This window comes from Populus alba, chromosome 4 (assembly GCF_005239225.2).
Source record: "Populus alba chromosome 4, ASM523922v2, whole genome shotgun sequence".
Classification (NCBI taxonomy): domain Eukaryota; kingdom Viridiplantae; phylum Streptophyta; class Magnoliopsida; order Malpighiales; family Salicaceae; genus Populus; species Populus alba.
In genome coordinates, this window is record NC_133287.1 from 22,548,734 (window position 1) to 22,570,616 (window position 21,883).

Sequence of the window (21,883 nt, forward strand, 5' to 3'; positions counted from 1 at the left end):
AACCTAGAGATTTATAAACTTTATTGTGTTTATATTTGCTTACAGGTTCATCTCGTTTGAGACAAGAATAGTTCTTAGGTATGACTATAATTATTTTGCTATAGTTTAAGCAAAACTTCCTCTTAATACAAAAAAAAACTAATGTGCTTACAATTAATGTAATGTATGAAATATTTTGCGATGTTAATGTAAACTTATGTGCAAGTATCTTTACTTGGGGCCATTTCATATTAATGTCTAGTTAGCATCTATTTAAGTCAATAACATGAAATATCATCATTATAAGAGAAATTTTGCTAAAATTTTAAATAAAAAAATTCCAATATATTTTTTCTTATGAAAATATGTATTTTAGTATTGGAAAATTGGGATCATTATAGTTTTTGTTAGATGTTGTTACAATGATGTAATTATTGAATTGATGCATCAACAATGCCTATATTATGTTATATTTCATGTATGACAGTAAACTTGTTCAATTCTTTGAGTTGGTAAATGCCATTCATCTATATTATATATGGCTACCTATTTATTATAAACTTTAAACAAATTATCTTCTTTTTATGTGTTTGATTTACTTTATTTTTATTTTTTAGGTAGCAAAGTAAAGGCTCGGATGGTAGAGGGATTAAGCATATTAAGGTCTATGTTATTTTAAATTATATTATTTTTATTGAACATTTTATACATTATTTGGATTGCTATTTTGTTTATAATTTCATTCATTATTTGAAAGTCTTTGATGAAACACAAAAGAGCCACAAGCTTTCTCCTCCTCTTTTTTTTTTCTTCTCCAACTCTTTTTTCTTTCTCCTCTTTTCTTCATGTGTATTTCATATTATAGTACATGATATATCAAAACATCAAAATCATTAAAACACACCAAAAAAATACTAAAAAAACATCAATTTAATATATATTTTTTCAACCAAACACAAAAACAAACAACGCTAAATCATCTTTTTTTTTCCTAGGTTTCTCTCATCCTAGTTACTAGAATGCATAATTTTCATTTTGGGTGGGGTGCATCGCGCTTTAAGAGAAGAACATGAAACAAGAGCTTGAGAAAAAATCCATTTACCCTAGTGATTGTAATGTCTACATATTGGTGTTATATACACACGGTAAATTAGTTAATGACATGCTCAAGGCCCTTGAGCAAGGTTCTGGTTCACCCTGCATTTCTCCCTAGGCAACCCTACCACCTCTTCCTACAAGGAAAAGTTTAATTTGGAAGTAATTCAACACACCAAAAAGTGTTCCTAGATGGCATTTTAAAAAAAAGACTAACATAATTATGAAGCTGAAATTATCATCAGCATAACAGATTCATCATTATATATAGTTCAACAACACCGACATAGAACTAAGAGTCTGTTTGGCATGACTTTTGACATAAAAATGAGTTAAATTTGAAGTATGTTAGGTAGAAAATGATTCGATGTAATTATTATGAAGGAAAAAGCTAGTATAAGTTGGAATACATATATCAAAAGTTTAAAATTTAACTTTTGATTAGATCAAAATTTTGAGTCAATTTTGTAACGAACTTTTGATTCAAGTCAAATTATTTCTAACCAAACATGATTCCCACTTTTCTTTTAGTCAAAAGTTAAAAACTAACTCAAAATTGAAATCAAAAGTCATGCCAAACATAACCTAACATAATCTTGATAAAGAACTTTTGCATTAGATCCTCTCTCTTATTTTCTTTCCATTAGTTCAAACCACCCAAAAAATTAAGGAGAAATTAGGATCTTTCATCATATTCCCTTCTCTTTCCCTCCCTATTCTCCCCTCTTAAACAGTCAGTGTAGAAGCTTGTTCTTTTATTTACTAACAGCAGCCATATTGATGAACACTAGGGCCTGATCTCAAATGAGAAAAAAAATCCAGTCTCCAAATAATGACATCAAGGGTAGAAGAAAACCTAGTTTGGCATAAAGAGCATGCCAAACTGAGGAAGATATTGAAAAACAGACAACGAGGTTAGAAGAAAAGCCTAGGTTGACAAAATAGGTGGGGCAGGAGAATTGTGTTTTAAACTCCTTTACCTTTCTCTCCTGCAATTTATGCTCCAATGCACTGTCTCCATAGTGTATCCATCAAGCCAACAGCCTCTTCATCGACCAAAACAACAGTTATGCAATTAGATTGTGACTTGTTTTCTAGAATCTGTGCATTAAGAGGATAATTGTCAAGAATAGAAGTTCGTACCTTAATTTTCTTTCCCTATGTCTCCTTTTCCTACTTTAAATTGGTAGCTTAACCAGTTTCATCAAACTATCACTCTCATAACTCATTGCAAAATACTGATATATTGTCAATCACAACTTTTTTCAAAAAAAAATAGAACCTAGCACTGCCAATCATTTCACCTTTCATATCAAGGACACGAGGTTTATTAACTCTCTTTCACAGAGAAAGTATGTAAACTCAACTTTATGAAGCATTAATAATTAACATCCAAGGAAATGCAATAAAAATAAAGGGTGAATCAAACTTTGACTATATACTCAGATCTATCAATGTATACCTCAAACATTGCTTCTGTTAGGATGTTTTCCAATATGGCTCTTTAACCTTGAGCCCTAGTGTTCTTTGCCATTGCTTTCTTTGCAATCAATCTCAATGCATTCCCCGTGAAATGTAAATTCACCAGAATTATTATAGGTATAATAAGTTAATACTATTTTCGTAAATTACCAAGTTACTATTGACAAGGCTTGTCTTGTCAACATCAGTCTCTAGGAAAGAAGGGACGCAAACTTACATTATTCATATTGAAAATCTTCTTATACTGTTTACCAAGAGCATTTTTTGGCTCCATGAGGACCTGTAGCACAAAAACCATGCACATCCTTGTAATTGACAAACAAAATAAGGTAAACAGTGAAATCAAATCATCAGTTTCAATGTTCCAAGTCTTCTTTTGTTTGTTGTTTAGTAAATAAAATACTATCATTCACTTATAAGTGAGGAAACAAAAGAAAGTTCAAAGAAAATTTAAGTACTCCTTTATATCTCTGCATGCTAACAAAACAGATTCATTTTCTCAACAAGAATACTATAACACCAAACAAGAATCAAAAGAATAACAAATGTCATTAGAAAGACAGAACACACCTGAACAAGTTGGTCCTCATTTAAAGCTAATAAGCTTGCTAAAACAGGAAATCATCCAACAAATTCAGGAATGAGGCCATACGCAACAAGATCACCACTTTCTACCTGCAAGTCCAACAAAACTCGAGGCTTCCTGCTCAAACAATTAAAAACCATGGATCTAGTGCATATTTGTGACAAAACAACTCATAATAACATCAAGCTAGGAAATAGAAAGTATAACACCATAAAAGAATGCATCTATTTCTTTAACCATTTTGGGTTTTGGTTCTCACAGATTCCAACAGTGATGATGTCACCATTGTATTAGTTATTGCACTAGCCCTCATGTTTGCACGAACTAGTGCTCCAAAGCCAATAGAAGCATCTCATTGTTTGGGGAAAAAAAGACAATTCTGATCTATCAAACTAAGCAAACTTTGGCAAACAAATTCTATTAACATACATCACCTAGAAAATGAAATTTACCGTTCTGAAACAGTTTTCTCCAAATTTACAAATGCCCCACCACATATGAAAAGGATGTCTTTTGTATCTACCTGCCTCATAAAAACTGAGTTATAAGATGCACAAGATAGCGATATTAATGACCAGGGAAATAAAAGCAGAAACAAGGAATGGTCCTCAGGTTGTATGCAGAGAAAAAAAAAAGACAAGAAAACAATGAAGTATTAGTTGATTGACATTCTTAGAGCTTTTTCAGCATTGGGCATAGGCCTTATTTTTTTCTGCAAGAAAAGCCATTACGAAACTTAATAACTTGAGGAATCAGTCAAAGAAAAAGAAGAGAAAAACAAGCATTAAGAACCTTTATGATGACATAAGACAAGAAGTACACTCGGAATAAAATCACCAAGTTACGTTTTCTCTTTTTATTCCTTTAGCTTAGAAGAAAGAAGCAACAACTATATATTTACTCATTCTCCTTTTGTATTCTTTAGCCTGGGAGAATCACCCCACTCCCATCACAATATTTTCAAATTTAATTTAACAATAAGGTACAAAGTATTCATCCCAGGCAACATATCGAACAAAGGGAAATCATATACCAAACCAAAATGAATTTTTCGAGTTTTCATTCAGACTAGAGCAACAAAAGCAGTAATTTTACTAAACCACCCGTGCTAGATATTTGACATTTTGAATGTTAAAATGCCTAATTGAATATAAAATACCAATATTCCTCAATAAATAAGAAATATCAAACAAAATTATGCTTCCTAGACATGATCAACACTGAGCATGTCAACGAAGATAAGTTTCTATTTAACAACTTGCCAAGCAAAATCAAGCACAATTTGGAAGTTACATACACACGCACAGGAACAGAAGGATGCTTGGGTGAACACAACCATATAGCTTTAGACCTAGTATACCTAGATTGTATCACCACGAGGATGCTTCCCCGGTCCTTTATCAGGAACTGGAACATTTACTGCCTGGAAAAGGAAATATTAGATCATATAAAACCAGATAAAATTAAAATCAAAATTTTCAAACCCAAAATCTTCAGTGGAACATATTCAATAATACAAATACCTAAGACAAACAATTTGATAATTATCAATAAGCTACCTAACACTATGATATCTCTACCATAAATTTCTAGTATCACAATGCTGTAATACCTAAGACAAACTAAGCCAAGTGCAACAACAATGCAAACAGTGGGAAAAAAAAAACTTTAAGAAAGAAATTCCCCCCGTGTTGAGCATATTCTAAGATTTTAAATTTCAATCGTGCTTGCATATTAAATTAGGGATAAGACATCGAATAATACAAATTTGACTTTCTTCCCAAGCTCAATTCATCTAAAACTAAGAAGTGCAAAATCAAAGAAAGAAATTAATAGATTAATTGTGAACAATATAATTGTACAAGTTCAACCAGATAGTATAGCTAAAAAAAGTTAGAATTCTTTAACTGAGAAAAAAATAGTTCACTCACAGTTCCTTCTAACATTTTTAACAATGCCTGTTGAACACCCTCTCCAGACACATCTCTTCCAATGCTGGAACTCCTGGCCTGCACATAACTTGAGCAGTTATCATACACTGTGAGTCAAATTATAGATAAAGGCAAAATCCACTTGTCAACAAATCATAGACCTTCATGGTTATTTTGTCAACTTCATCAATGTAAACAATCCTTCGTTGAGCTGCTTTTACATTGAATTTAGCTACCTAGATTGCCAGCTAGAAAAAAGGTTATCCAAGATGAACATAAGCAAAAAGATATATGGTGTAAAAGTAAAATTTAAAAGTTAGAATTTAGCCAAGTAACTGGATAAAGCTTTCACAAATAACATCAACATCCTTTTAAGATATATGGTGTAGTACACTAAGTAGAAATTCCATCCCTTTTCTTTATTTATTTTTTGCAGAGAAGAAGTTCAGAAAAGTAACACTAAGCCCACAAATCATATGCTCCATGTTCATATCATAAACAAATATGAGCAGTGCCCACTTCATTTAAGATTTTTCCAACCTAACATAGCTCCAACTTATAGGAATTACTTTGATTTCAAGATGGAAAAGGAATCATGAATATACAACTTACCAAGACCATCACGAGTATTAGAGTGGAAGCAAAGGAAAGTAAAGCAATTTAGATAAGGGTATGTAAACAAACAGCACCAGAAATGACATTAAAATATGGAGAATGTGAAGATACAAAATTGTGCAATGAAATAAACTTGCATGTGTTAGCGTTGTTGCATCGACAATGACGAAGGGTACATTCACAATATGAGCTAGTGTTTTTACCAGTAATGTCTTCCCTATCCTTAGAATCAAGGTAAAATTACATGAATAAGACAACAGTCAATCTAGGTAGTAGGTTTGCAATTATGCCTTCAGAAGAATAATGATTTAGCTATGTGCAAAAACCAAATCATAAAAGCATGAACAACATTTGTCATACCTAAGCTAGTGGGACCCATCAACAATACATTGCTCTTATCTAACTCAATAAACTCGTTCTCATCATTCTCACCATCACTGTGACTCCAAGGTGCATGTGACCTAGTATCACAAAGTATGTGTTAAGTAAAGAAGCATCAAATAGACAAACATCTGACTTTGATATTCACAATAGCCCAATCATAATTGTCAATTAACATTAAGAATGATATTGAAAAGAGCATTCAATGTGATATCATAATAAATGATCGAGTAAAAAAGCAATAAAAACCCCAAACCAATTCCAAAAGAAAGAACATAAAAAACTAACTTTTTCTGCTTGGAGGCACGATATATCCTCTTATAGTGGTTGTAAACTGCCACAGAAAGCACCTGATATATTATAATAGGTGTCAAAACAAACACCAAATATGGAGAAACTAATATATCTGTAATATAAAACTAGATTTAGATCCATCAAAATAAACTTTCATTCCCTTTTAATTTAGTTGCAAAGAAACAGTAAAAAAAATCAATATTTAAAAGTGCAAAAACTTTAAAGCTTTCATTTACTGATTCGAAATAAACAATCATAAATGAACTCAAATTGACTAACAAATTCACAATAAAATTAATGTATGGGAAATTCACCATGAGTTATGATACCAGGTGGAGAAAAGAGCTTGAGGAAGATGAAAAAGTGAATAAATGGGGTTGAACAATCACTCTAAGCTAGGAAAACAACTATGCCTACATTTCTACATCTAGACACAAAATTCAAATTAGCAGATGATAAGATCTATATGGTGGCAGATTTTCTACCAAGGTTGCCAGCATGAGATTTCTATCCCCAGTGCTAAATAATGATTTCAATGAAGCAAACTCGGACCACTTGACGTGGGGAGAAAAGATAAGATAGCTAACACGCTCAAAGGCTGGTTATCTGGGTTGAACAACCAAGAAAAGAGAACAAACTCTAGTTATGTGGGCTGAATAGTAAGGAAAACAGAACAAACTCCTTATAAAATTATCAAAGTTGGTGTTTATTACAACAGTAGCAGCCCTTAAATACTAGTTAAAACCCTAGATCCTAGTAGGAAAAAGATTCTTAGTCTTATTCCACAAGTAAAACTACTTATCTTATAAAGGAATACTTTAAAAAGTTGCATGCTAATCACATGACCCTAGATTAATTAGCCCTGAAATAATAAATATTCTAAAGAAAGCTCATGCGTCATTCTCCTTAGGGTGGAAGAAACTCGTCCTCAAGTTGAAACCATTCTTGCTTTGATCTCATAAATATTCAATCAAAACTCTCCAACCCATTTTTTTTTTCTTTCTTTTTCATGTTCAGATGTATAGCAATTCTAGATATAAGCTTTAGTCTTTTCACATTAAATTTTGAATAAGAAACATCAATTAACAACTTATTTCTTTTTCACTGACTTCTACAGTAATGAATTGCAAACCTCAAACTTGCTTTGCAACATATGTTGTATTCATATCATCCCTAAACAAATTTGCCATTGTGATAATAGCAAACTTGTAATCAAAAGTATCAACATTGCCTAAATCAACAATTTTCTTTTGTTAAACAGCTTCTATGTTCTCTTTACACTTAACCTTTTGCTTATTAATGAGGATATCATTGATGACATTATCGCTGCTATTACTTTCATTATTAATGACATAATTAACATCATAATTGTCATAAAAAAATCATATATTGGTGGAGAATCCTAATCACAATTTATCACATTATAGAATGGTGAAGAATTCCACTCTTTCTCAACAAATAGTGCTTGTTGCTCTTCAACTCTCTTCCTCCACTAAAGTGCAATGTTTTTTCCCTCTTCCAATTCACCTCACACCATATGATTTATGGCTCCAGTATCATGAAAAGAGTCTTGATCTTTATGACTACCTTTCAGTATGTATTATGATCACCTTCCAAAGTCTAATTTCAAACACGGTTAATACCTTTTGCTTGAGTTAGTTTAGCATCCTTCGCAACTCCAACATCTCTTGGTTTTGGTTGAACCTAGGCATTCTCACTCACTTGGATGCCATCACCAAAATTAGGGTTGATTTTAGGCTTTTATATCAACTGACGTAGAAGAAAGGATAAAAGATAGCTAGAGATAGCTAACACAGCTAAAGGCTAGTTTTCTTGGGTTGAAGACAAAAAAAGAGGACAAACTCTTTATAAAGTTATCAAAATATCAAGGTGGTTGTTTATTACCGGAATAGAAACACTTAAATACTAATTAAAACTCTAGATCCTTATAGGAAAAGGATTCCTCGTCTTGGTTCGCAAGTAAAACTACTTGGCTTATAAAGGAAATGCTTTAAAAAGTCAAGCTAATCACAGGACCCTAGATTAATCAAGTAACCCTGATATCATAAATATTCTAAAAAAAGTCACCACTTATTGACTACACAAGCATTCATGTGATCTATGGCATGATTGTCAAAGTTCCATGAGTTGGTTTTGACCAAGAAGGCAAAATTACACAATTTAAATTCAATGTTAGGAGAGATTTCGAATTCCCTGACTAGCAACACACTTGGGAGTAAAATAGTTACAACTCCCTTTAAAGAGCTTCGATTTTCGCACCATTTGAAGCATTGGAAACTAGGCAAGCGTACCTTTCTAGTATTGGATAGATTGCCTAGTGTTTTCTGTAGAATTAATACAGTTTTTCCTTTAAATTAATCCTAAAATTTGGGCCTTTTACGTGAGTTTTCAGCTGTCATAAACCTTGTTTGGCACCATTTATTCCAACTTTATTTTTCTATGTAAATTTTTCATTTACTAGGAATACTCCTCTATCAAGCTATAAAATTAGCAATTCAACAACACTATGATGTTAATAACTGCAACAAGTTTTACAATCACAAGAAAAACCACACATGTAAAGGCAATTCGCAAAACATCAATAAAAACTCCACTAACTTCAACTATAATAACAAACTCGATCATTGAAAACCCTTTTATACAAGTTATCACTAAGTACACAAATTCAACACGAAAGAGAAGAAAAAAAGGCAAACCTTTTTGGTTTTTTCCTGACCAATAACAAACTCATCGAGCCCTTTACAAATCTCTTTAGGCATAGGTAACTCTTTCTCCAACCCTCCACTGCCACCGCCACCACTAACTTCCTCCGCGTTTCTCCCACTTTTACCACATTCTTTCTCAATAATCCCCTCTATATCCTTACAGTTGTTGTTGTTGTTGTTGTTGTTGTTATACAAACCCTTAACCCTACCAAGCTCAATGAAGTTCCCCTGTAGAGGCTCTAACTTAAACGACCTAAAATAAAATGTTGTTTTGCAAGTAGGACATAAATTGATCGCTTGATAGATACCAGTTTCTTGTCCAGTAATTGATAAAGGCCGGTTCGAGAATAGGACTGGCATATAAGAGGTGCATCGAGGACAATTAATGTCAACCTTGATGTAGTTGTAGTATGTTGTAGTCTTGTCGCTTAATTGTTCGCCGAATAAACCTAAACCTAGGGTTTTTGTTGATGTTTGTGAGAGAATTAGGGGTTTGGTTGGTGGCGAAGTGAAAATTTTGGTGGTTAGGTGTTTGAGTGTGGTGTTTACGATGGATGTGGAGTGTTTGAGAAGCGGAAGCATGATGGTTAAAGTGGTGGTCGTGGTGGAGCTGATAAAAGCTAAGGAAACAGGCTCTAGTTTTACTTTTAATGATTTTTTTTTTATTTTTAGAGAATTTTTTCTTATTTTTATTTTTATTTTTAAGTTAATTGAAACTTATTCAAAATAAAATAAAAAATAACGAAGGAAAGTTTGTCGGTAATAACATAATGGCTTCTTAGTACTTCAATCTTTGAACTAGGTATCAAGACAACATAATTTTTTATTATAAAATAATTATTATTTACAAATTATAAAAATACAAATTCATATTTTTTTTATTAAATGATTAATTGATCTGACTTGTTTCATCATTTAATTAAGACAATACAATTTTAACTATTCATTCTATCAAACGACCAGCCAAATTAGTTCAGAGCTTATTTGGTAGTGTGATTGCGGTTTCTTTTCAAATTATTTTCCGTGCCAAAATGCATGCCAATGATTTTTTTTCATTTTTTTAAAATTATTTTTAACATAATCATATCAAAATGGTTTGAAAACATTAAAAATATATTAATTTGAAGTTAATAAAAAAAATTTAATTTTTTTTCAAAAACGCTATTGAAACGCAGAAATAAACAAGCCTACCAAATCATGCATTTTTATTAGTTATCATTTGTTTATTTATTTATTTTTAGTGAAGCATTTATCATTATTTATTTTCATGAATAAATGACATTTCTACCAAATATTTGATAGATTATCCTTTTTTTTAGATATATTAAATTATAAACAACTTCTTTTGTATCACAATTCACATCATAGTTGTAAATTCATAAGCCAACTATCCTGAACTTTATCTCACATCATTATATCTTGTGATTCAAAATTTTCACAAATAATAAACAAATACAAAACATTATGCAGATTCATAAAGAAACATTATAAATTAGATTCATGCATTCTAAATTCTAATGTATTGAACGAAATTCATAATATTGTAATAGTCTGATAAGTAATTTTTTTTTTTAAATGATATGAATATCATACATCTTGACATGATTGGGGTACAATTTTTCTTTTTATAGTGCTTCGTACAGAGTCATGCCAATAAAAGTTTGGTAGCTATTATTAAATGTAAACTCCACTGATGGCAATAGGTCTTCTCAATTTCCTTAAACTCCAACACATATGACTTTAAAAAATCTTCACAAGCATGGATAGTTCTTTCAAACTGACTATATGTCTGAGGGTGGAATGTTATCCTTAGGTTCACCTTAGCCCTTAATGCTCGTTGTAAACTTTTTCATAACCTTGATGTGAACCTTGGGTTCTAATATGATATAATTAATATTGGCACCCATGAAGTCTAATCACCTCATTCACATGTAACTTGGCTAACCTATCCACTAAATTCGTCGTTTTTATAAGTAGGAATAAACCCAACTTTGTTAGATGGTCCATAATTACCTATATAATATCATTACTCTTCTTGCCCCTTGGTAATCTCCTTACAAAATCCATGGTAACATCCTCCCATTTTCATTATAGAATCGATAGTGGTTGTAATTTCCCTACCGGTATCTAATGTTTTATTTTCACTTACTGACAAATCCCATAATTTGACACAAACTTTGTTATTTCTCTTTTCATGTTAGACCACTAATAGTATTCTTTTAAATCTCTATACATCTTGGGGTTCCCGGGATACATTATAAACCAAGATTTATAGGCTTTTTTCAGCACCTTGTCTTTCAATGCCTTATTCTTAGGCAAGTAGATTTGTTTGTCGTTGACATCAATCCCTATAAAAAGATTTGAAAATACATTTTTATGCCCTGATTCATCCTTTTCTTGATCTTCTTTATTTCCTCATCTGTAATAGCTCGGCCTAACCTGTTGTATATTGTCTGCGTTGGGGCGTCAAGCTCAGTGATAAGCTCGTGTCACCAGGGAACAAAACTATAAAGGCGGAAGGCCCAAAGCGAACAATATATAGCAGGTTAGGCCAGGTTGTTACATAGTTGATGGCCTTATTAATAGTACTAGTTGCTAACATATTATACGTATTTTAGAGCACCAGGTTCAGTGATGAGCTTGCGTCACCATGAACAAAACCATAAGGGCAGAAGGTCCAAAGCAGATAATATACAGCAGGTTGGACCGGGCTGTTACAAAAACCGTGAGAGCAGAAGGCCCAAAATAAATAATATACAGCATGCTGGGTTGGGCTGTTACAAATAAACTCATGGATGCAAGTTTACCATTTGTTGCGTGTTTGATGTCTTAACATTGTGTTTTTAAAATGTAAAAAAAATAAATTGCCCTCGTGCAATAATTTTAAATATTTTGTTTTTTTAAATAATATAGTCATTATAATGTGTATTTGAAAGGTAGAAAAACTTATTGTCCTCAATCAATTGTATATAATAACCAATGAATCTTTGAAAAATATCTTTATACCCCCAACTCCAATACCATTGATTTTTTTGTTAAGAAAGCAAAATGGTAACTATACTATTGTGGTGAATAATAATTAGTTTATAGTTGCATAATGAGTTTTCCATGCATTTTAAGTTTTTATTTCTTTTTAATTCATGAATTAGATTATATTAAATAAATATTTATTTGCTACTTTTCACTTGCATAAAAATAACTATTATAGCGAATTTTATCTTGATATGAATGAAAAAGAAATGTGATCAAATCACTTTTTTTTTAAAAAAATTCATCTAAATAACTATATTATTAAAAATTGTTTGGTGATGTGATAATAATTATTTTTAAAAAAACTTTTTATTTAAAAAATTATTAAAATAATATTTTTTTATTTTAAAATTTTATTTTTAATATAAACACATTAAAAAATACTAAAAAAAATTGAATTTTTTTATAAAAACACTTTCCAATAACTAATTTGATATAACAGGACAAGATTAACCTATTTTATTCAATTAATAATAAATGATTGATCGTACTTAACTTCCCACGACAGGTTCATTGTCTCGCAGCTCTGGCTTTGATTTCATCGAAAAAGTGGATTAATTTGTCGCGGTGCACATCCACGTGCGCTAGATGGAAGGAAGCTCGGATACCATAGACAGGACAGTTGTTTTGTGAAACCGAGTTGCTTTTAACACGTGGACTGATCTTGAATCAGAGAGACGTCAGATGCAGTGTTCCACGTGTCTACTATATTCAATCCCTGTAACCAGCCGTTCCCACGTCAGCATGAGCAAGATGCTCTTTGCTTTAAAACTGTGTGGCTCTCTTGTTTCCCGGGGGGACTATTTGTTTTTGCTGTATATTTTTACCATAGAAACCGTATTTTATTATTTTTAAAATTTTTGTATTTGAAATTATATTTTTATATTTTCTTGATGTAATAATATTAAAAAAAAAATTTAAAAATATATTATTTTCATATTATTTTTTTTTCTAAATCAGGCTTTCATGTCCTTTCATATTGTTTTCTTTTCTTATAATAATCATATTAGTAAAAAGTTCTTTAATGATTGACTTGATATAAATATTATTAAAAAAACTAGTTAATGAGTGCATTGCACGTGCCGAGATGTCATATGATAGTCATGCAATAGCTTCTAAAGCGACATTCAATTTGTCTCGACTTCCTTTTTGTTCCAGTGCGGCACGTGTTCTAAATAAACCTTCGTTTTTGTGTGTATAACCTTCTCTCTCTTCTTGATTTTCGTGTTGACCTTGCAAGATTTAAAAACAGCCCTTTAATTTGCTATTTTTTCACATTTGATCCATGTTCTTTTGATTATTTGTTTTGTATAAAATTATTTATAAAATTTGATTTTTTTTTATTTCACCCCCTTTAATTTTTTTTATTTTTTAGATTATGTCCCCTGTCTATTATTTGATATTTGTTTTATCTAAAATGATTAATGATTCAATTGCTATTTTTCTTGCCCTTAACTTTTTTAAAATCATAGAAAAAAAAAACAAACACGGGTGAATTTCCTAAAATTCGGTTATATATATATAGCAAACACGGGTGATTATCACCCGTGTTTGCTATATATATATAACCGAATTTTAGGAAATTCACCCATGTTTGCTTTTTTTTTTCTCTCCATGTTTTTAAGTTTTTTTTAGTTTTATCCTTTAATATATTATTTAATTGGTGACTGGACTCCTTTATTTTTTTTATTTGTTTTTTGTAGGATTTCCACTAATTTTAATGATGACCCGGGTTATTTTGAGTTTTTTATTTTATTATATCCCTGATAAATTTACTTTTTTTTTGAAATATTGTTTTTCAATTGTGTTAAATTAATTAATTGAATATAAGTATGAAATATTTATCTCATGATATTTTATTTAGTTTGTTTTAGATTATTGCTTTGATAACACATGTGATCTCTTTTGGTGTTGTTATAATTGATTAAATATAAGTATGGAATGTTTATCTCATGATAATTTATTTGGTTTACTTTTTATATCATTGCTTTGATAACATGCATGGTCTTTTTTGTTGTCGTTATAGAGCCTTTTCACAACGAAGTTTGAACTGTCTAAAAAAGCTTTTTCTGATGATTGAACAGTGTTCACCAGGGAGTAATTATGTAACATAATTTTCTTTCTTTTTTATTTCAAGTATAATATTGATAAATTATCTTTCTATGGTTAACTATTATTATTTTTTTGTCGTGTTGTTTATGATATATTTTTTAAATTATATTACTAAATTAAACCTGCTTGCCAAACCATGTTAAGTCAATACTCTAGATTTTATATTTTTTTTGTTTCTTTTAAAACATTGAAATCATCTCAATTTTTTTTTTACACTATAAATTTTTTTTTACCCGGCCATGACCATTTCTTGTTGTCAAAGATTAATCTGGCTTGTGGCATTCTTCTCAGAGGCCGTTTGCTTAAGCTATTCTTCTTTGTTTTGGTTGAAAATATTTTTTTTATTTAGTTTGTGTTTGTATTGGTAATTTTTGTGGTTATAGTTTAAAAAATTAGGTTTCAAAATATTATAAATTGTAGCATTGTTTAATTAAAGTTTTAACAGAGAGTTTTTAGCTGGATGTATATAAATAATTATTAATTAACCAAATATTTTCAAATACATGATTAAATCAAAACATAATTACGCAGCACCACCAAAGCTTAATAAATGTTTGGTATTATATTGCAATGAATTTTTTAAAAATACTTTTCACTTTTTTCACTTGAAAATATATATTAAAATTTTTTATCAAACCAAAGCTTAAAAAATATTTGGTATTACAGTGTAATGAATTTTTTAAAAATACTTTTCCACTTGGTAATGTATTTAAAATTTTTTTTATCAAATTTTTTTTATTTTTCAAATTAACATATTAAAATCACAAAAAATCAATTTAATATTTTTTTATAACCTATTTTACTTTTGAAAAGCAGTAGATTTTAAGGGTGTTTGTTTTTGCGGTTAAAACCACGTTTTATTATTTATAAATTTTTTTATTTGAAATTATTTTTTTATATGTTTTTGAATTATTTTAATATATTGATGTAAAAAATATTTTTTAAAAAATAAAAAAAAAATATTATTTTTATATACTTTAAGTAAAAAAAAAATACCATATTTTCAAACAGTAACTTTATCAGAATCCCGAACACGCACTTCAGTTTTCCCCTTAGTGGTTGGCTGGTTGCCAATTGTAATCTTCTTCCGTGTAGGGACAGGCCACCTGCCTCTTTTAAATGGCACCCGTTTCCTCTCTCCTTTTCCCGTTAATTCCAAAGCCCTCCCTTCTCTCAATAAATCACACCCACTTCCCATCTCCAAGCCCCCACAACACAAAACGACACAATATCTTCAATGCCTCCGATCAAAATGAAGCAATCGCCGAATCACACGGCGCAAACCCTAACCACGTCTACCACTTCCTCACAAGAAGCGCGTCGTCTTGTCCGTGAAACGCTGCGTATAAGCGCTAACTTGGCTTCTTCTCCTTCTCCTCCTGCCAATCCACCCACACTCTCTCAATCGGCTCTTCTAGAAGACGAATTTCTCGGTTCCACCTTGAGATTGATTTGTTGTGAGGAAATTGATGGCCGGAGATGGAAGTATGTCGCTGAGAGAGACGACTCTGGACTGTTCAAGAAGAATTCTATTCGCGCCGTTGGATTGCAGACTCCGCAAGCTCCCGTTGAGGTTTCTGGATTTTATTTGATGAACTATTTATTATTGTTAAAGAAATTGTGGATTTTTATCATGAAGTGATTTAACGGTGCAGGAATTGATGGGATTCATTAGATCCTATGTAGTCCCTGAAGGTTTTCCTGACAGTGTTATTCCATCCTATGTGCCATACATGACTTGGAGAGCTTTGAAGGTATGCGTGCGTTTGTTTCGAGGCTGGGGTTAGGGCTGGCTTGGCTTTTAGGGGGAGGGGCAATATGCTTAACTACTTTTTTGCTCCGCTTTTATTGCAGCATTTCTTTGGCGGAGCGATGGGAGTTTTCACAACGAAAACCCTTTTGAATTCAGTTGGAGTCTCTAAGAGCCAAGCTATTCCCGGGGCTGTCGCTATCAATTGGATTCTCAAGGTAAGGGTTATAGTTATACATTTCGCAAAATGCAAGTTTTTTTATGTCATTTTGCTTTTGTTTTTTTGTTTGTCATTTATTAGTTATGTATGGCATTGCCGAACAAGGTTTCACACACTAAATTTATAATTTTGATACTTGCTTTTAGTTGCAAATAGAGATTTGCTGTGGCAGACTAACTGGTTGTATGCCTTAATAGTAACAGGGAGTGCCAATTGCGCCTTATTGTTTCTTAATAAAATGGACTTATTCATAAAGATGTCTTTTTGAATTTTGATATTCGATGGGGCCAATGCACAGACTCATGATTTTCAAAACAATTTAAAAATGCTCAATTATCTTGCCAAGCAGCAATTTCTAAGGTGCATGAATGGCCGACAATGCATGCCAAGCCTAGATTTACCTTGTAGAATTGCTTCATCCACGGGAATTATAAATGAGTGGTAGAAAGTGGCTATCCACTACTACATTCTTCAAAGATATACAAACATATGTTTGTGTGTCTGTGTCACAAAAAAGCCTTATACACAAATCAGTTGGGTTTCCGCATCATGGATTTTTGCATTGTCCATGCGATCATAAACCAAACAAGCCTTTATACCAAGGTAGCATATAAATTGTGGGTGTAAATTCATCATGTTATCTAATATTTGCAGGATGGAGCCGGTCGTGTTGGAAAAATGCTTTATGCACGGCAAGGAAAGAAATTCGATTATGATCTAAAACAGGTACAGTTGCTCATTTTTCGGTTAATTGTACAGGCAGTTCTTACAGGGTGGTAGCTGACTTAACAATGCATTGTAGTTGCGATTTGCGGGAGACCTTCTCATGGAATTGGGTGCTGCGGTAGAGTTGGCAACTGCAGCTGTCCCACACCTTTTTCTTCCTTTGGCTTGTGCTGCTAATGTGGCGAAGGTTTGATAGTCACTTGTTTGCAAAATGTATAGATGTTTGAATTGGTTCTGCAGTTTCATATTCTTCAGTACTTCTTATAGAATGTTGCTGCTGTAACATCAACATCCACTCGTACACCAATTTACAAAGCCTTTGCCAAAGGAGAAAACATAGGGGATGTCACTGCCAAGGGAGAATGTGTTGGCAATGTGGCTGATTTGGTATGGTATTCAAATCCTACTCAAATTTATGAAGTGCAGAGACTCTGATTTAGAAATCAATTTTTAACCAATTGCGATTCTCTGAGAAAAAAACGCCACAATATTGGATCAGTTTTATTAACATAATAAAGATTGCCAAAACAGTATTTGTAAATTGATTTTTGTATGACGGCATTGCATTGTTTTTATCAACTGCTTTAATGCAATTACTTAAAAAAGTATCGAATAGGTATTGCAATTTGGATGCTTTGAAGTTCATATAGAATATCTTCTTTGTATAACAAATGAACCATGCAAGTATTTGTCTTGCTTGGATGTTAATTTATGGGAACTTGTGCCTTTTGAAGCTGGGAACTGGGCTGAGCATAATGATCTCAAAAAGAAATCCATCCCTGGTTACCACATTTGCATTACTTTCATGCGGGTATGTCTTCAGCTCTTACCAAGAGGTATGATTATGAAGAGAGAGCATTGGTGTTATATTGGCACACTTCTAATTTTCTTTTTATGTGATAATGGAGGTTGAGTTAATTGTCCTGACTGCCAGCATGTGCTTTTTTATAGGTTAAATCTGTAGTTTTGCACACCTTGAACCGGGCCAGATTCAGTGTGGCTGTGGAGTCTTTTCTTAAGACAGGTTATATGTGCTCTGCATGAAACAAGATTATTGTATTTTTTTCTTCAATCTGGTGGCTACGCATGATATTACTAAATTAAGTTGAGTTCCTTGGTTAAGCAGGATTTTGTTTTTTCTCACGCACATTATGTTTTATATTCATCTGCAGGGCAAGTTCCCTCATTGCACGAGGGGAATGTGAAGGAAAATATATTCAATTTTCCGTGGTTGAAAGATAGGTCTATCTCTCTAGGTATGCTTACAAAATAGGATTGTTTCTCTTGCAAGCATACAAGCATACAATCACACATGCATGAATCATCTGTCCCTGATTTTATATGAGGTTCGTTCCCACTGTTTGGCAGGACCAAGGTTTAAAGATGCGTTTCAAGATCCAAGAGCATATCTTGCCATTGAGCCTCTCTTCGAGGTAATGCCCCTATCTGATAGGAAGCATATTTGAGGGTGGAAATCTATCTTTACCACTACGGATCAAGTACTTCTTTTGCATTGATTGTCCATTTATATTTCTTACATCTGTTGAATGTGTGTCACTGAACAATGACAGAGAGAGAGATATATAGTGACTTATAATCCATCAAAGGATAAAGTGTATGCATTACTCAAGGATCAAGCAAAGCCGGATGACATAGTAAAAGCAGCATTCCACGTGAGAGATATTTGACTGCTTTGAATTCTGTACTTGTTACATTAGGAAGAAAGAATTTTCCTATTTATACACATTATTTGTATTACAGGCCCATGTGCTTATGCATTTCATACATTCATCAAACAACAATTGCTCTTCACCCAGCAAGCAGCAGGAATATGGTCATTCAAACTTTATACTCTCAGCTGCTGATCTTGAGTCTCATATTGCTGAGTCGTGCAAGATGGTCTCAACCTTGTATGCTCCTTTCAAAAGTAAAGCTGCAGAACAAGTAAGTAGAAGTCGACTGATCTTGTTTATGACCATTATATCTGCTAGCAAACAACTGTTCACTGTAGAAAGGGAAAGATCTTGATGTGCCGTGCACTGCACTTGCTTGCTTTCCAGATTGCTGGCTTTTGTGATGATTTCCTTTCTTGAGAAATATTTTAAGTGCCAACAAATGGGAAGACTAGACATGTACTTGTATACGGTAGAATGTTGGGCAACTAGATGACATTTACAATTGCAGTTCTTTTAAGAAGTAGAAGAGATGAGGTCGGTTGACATCCCCTTTTAAATTGATGTATAATCAGTGGTTCAAGTGCCCAACTGCCCAACATCAGGCTTCTAGAAATTATAATATTAACTACCTTAAACTTGGTGTTTGAAAACACCCAAAAGTGCCTTTTGTTGCAACATTGCCCAGGGGTTGCTATTGGAAAGCATTTCGGTTTTTAGCCCGAGCTAGCGCCATCTTTGAACATCTCCACCCTGTTGCAAATGAACCCAAGAATGAAATCAAATTCCACAATGTGATTGGGTGTTCTGGACATTGATGCTTGATGTCTGATATGGTTATGATACTCATGTTGACCTGCATGCTTTCTTTTGTTCTCTTAGGGTTGGAGAATGTCAGAATCGCATCTTAATCCCGGCAGAGCTAGGCTCGTGTTAAATAGCTAAACGGGACAATTTACCCTCAAAACTTCCATTTTTGTGAAGTCAGGTGCTCAGACAACATTGGATACCGTGGACAGGTCAACTGCCAAATCATGTAAAACAAGCACCTATAATCAAGAGCTAACAATAGATGGCAGGGCCATTGTGAACATGGGCACATTAAGCTGGTCAGTTTTTTCCATTAAGCACCCTCAATGCAGTTTACAGTGCTGCTTGGAGATAAAGTTGGATATGCAAGGCGTGGCTTTGAGTTGTATATTCAAGTCATCGCATGTTATAGAATGAAGCTGTATCGTAATACATATACGAGAAAAGTTTTGGGTTTTCTTTTTGTATATTTTTGCTTTTTTTTTTTTTATTTATTTATGTAGGTTCTTTCTTTGTTGCTTGTCTTTCTTCTTCTTGTAGACAGTCTGCATTGCCTCAATGTTCTGTAAGAACCCATTGAAATGCATTTTAAGATCAAAGCTTTTCACGTTTGCTCAAATGTTAGAAGAGATTAAAGAATGATGTGCTATTTTCTTTTCTGCGACCATTCTCTGTACACAGTAACTTCCAAGTCACGAGCACCATTATTTTTAACAGTGCAGGTCATAATAGAACTGCCTTTCATCAGCATATTCAACTTCAATCACATCTGCTTCCTGTCTGCTGCACCTATCTCTTGGCGTCCTGTGCATGACTGGTTAGCTTTTGCTTTTTCTGGGGATAGAAGTGACGAGACATTGTTTTTTTGGTACTTGTATATACCAGATTTGTTTTGTTTTCGCTGTCGTTTTAATTTTAACCAAGTGTAAAGTGAAAACTGCCATGCTTATGCATTTACAGTATACACAAACGCACACAAATATTCTCACATACATGAGAAGTATGCTTTCCTGATTGATTGGATTGTCGAGGAAGATATATCTCAGTGGCGAACAAGCCATGTTGTTTCAAAAATTTATATATTATTCTTCAAGAAGTTGCCGTTATTTTTATATTTCTCTTCCAGGAATCTTGATTTGTGGGCCCAATTCTTGTGAACATAATCAATTCAAACAGCTAGGAGCTAGCAATGTATGGGTGGTAGATTGGCCATACGTCCCAGCACTTTTCACCAGAGTTTCGCACAAGTTTTTATTAGAAAAGGTCAACGGGGATGTCATCTCATAAAATATTTCCTCAATAGTATTAAACACTGGCCCAGAAGATCATGCGGACTCTTTAACGAGGATGACTTCGTTTGTTTTTTTGTTTCATTCTCATTTTCAGTTGTTACCCACATGGCTGTCAAACCCGGCTTCCTCAAGGTTTATTTTTTAAGTTGAATCAGAAAAAAAATAAAAATAAGAAAAATAAAATAGAACAAGCTAGAAATGAAGATGAAATTATGTTTGGTAATAGTATGTAATATATAATAATATATATTATTTTTAGTCTTCTGCCATCAAAATTAACTGAAATTTTGCTTTATTTTTATGTTATGATCTTCAACCAAACAAGTTTATATTTTTATTGTCTTTTTATTAATACTAACCAACACACACACACTATCATTTATGCACAATATCATTTCAGAAGAGACAGAAATATATATAGGTGAATCTATGTTGTTATTTCCTCTGCATAATTAATCTGCATCTTGGGATGGATGCCAATTGAGAAGAATGTAAAGTTGCTTGCTTTTTTATTTTATATTCCTACACTAATGTTGTGGATTTTTATTATTTGAGTATATAACTGAGAGAGATGCATTTAAATCACTAGAATTAAATTTAGTTAGATCTAGCAAGTAAACCCGGAGATATAATTAACCTTTTTCTCAGTCTAGACTGAGTTTAAAAAAAGCAATTTGGTGTATCGATTCACTTTATTTGGCTAGTCAATCTATTACTTGATTAAGTGGTCAAATTCAATTGATTTTTTTTAAAAAAAATAACATTATTTTAATTTTTTAAAATTAGAATTAATCTGGAATGAATTGGGTTACCCTTATCTTCTCTTCCCAAGTCCAAAGAATTGGTCCCAAACCAAAACCCACTCAACCACGTGTCAAAAGCTCCACTTAACAAGCCGACGGACGGGTGGTGCCTAAAATGGCACACAGGCAAACAACGGAACCCCCTCCCTCTCTTTTAAAGGCCATGGATAAAATATTGTCCGGCGACTAAAGTATTTGGCGGTGGAGGCAAAAAAAGAAGAAGATTTGATTCTCATATTTATATAATTCCAAACACACACAAATTTACTCTTCTTTTTTTCTTGGTCGTCGTCGTCATCATCGATAGTTCTTTCTGTATAAAAAATAAACTAATTGACTAACTCCAGCGTTTAGGAAATTTAATATAATCTTCAAGTA

At 32.5% G+C, this 21,883-nt stretch overlaps 2 protein-coding genes across 2 annotated transcripts; one reads left to right on the forward strand and one right to left on the reverse strand.

The window, feature by feature from the left end:
• Positions 1–2,070: 2,070 nt before the first annotated feature.
• On the reverse strand, positions 2,071–9,671 carry LOC118031160 (CLP protease regulatory subunit CLPX2, mitochondrial). The gene is given in 13 exon segments (XM_035035492.1): positions 2,071–2,175; positions 2,537–2,659; positions 2,774–2,836; positions 3,127–3,231; positions 3,402–3,501; positions 3,595–3,665; positions 4,503–4,561; positions 5,070–5,151; positions 5,235–5,309; positions 5,763–5,905; positions 6,049–6,149; positions 6,358–6,419; positions 9,081–9,671. Coding segments are annotated over 13 exon segments (1,680 nt in total).
• A 5,691-nt stretch (positions 9,672–15,362) lies between these two features.
• Positions 15,363–20,022, forward strand: LOC118031097 (protein root UVB sensitive 6). The gene is made up of 13 exons (XM_035035384.2): positions 15,363–15,804; positions 15,887–15,985; positions 16,086–16,199; positions 16,856–16,927; positions 17,004–17,114; positions 17,195–17,314; positions 17,662–17,763; positions 17,879–17,951; positions 18,100–18,183; positions 18,296–18,360; positions 18,499–18,600; positions 18,689–18,871; positions 19,483–20,022. Exons 1-13 carry the CDS (start codon positions 15,469–15,471, stop codon positions 19,543–19,545), a joined length of 1,524 nt encoding a protein of 507 aa, XP_034891275.1. The 5' UTR covers positions 15,363–15,468; the 3' UTR covers positions 19,546–20,022.
• The last annotated feature ends 1,861 nt before the right edge of the window (positions 20,023–21,883 follow it).

What these genes read in the sequence shown, in the direction of transcription:
- LOC118031097 (XM_035035384.2), top strand. Translation starts at nt 15,469, where the DNA reads ATGCCTCCGATCAAAATGAAGCAATCGCCGAATCACACGGCGCAAACC. An exon ending in CCATTGAGCCTCTCTTCGAG is followed by an intron (nt 18,361 to 18,498) that starts GTAATGCCCCTA and finishes GAACAATGACAG; the next exon opens with AGAGAGAGATATATAGTGAC. An exon ending in AAAGTAAAGCTGCAGAACAA is followed by an intron (nt 18,872 to 19,482) that starts GTAAGTAGAAGT and finishes TTGTTCTCTTAG; the next exon opens with GGTTGGAGAATGTCAGAATC.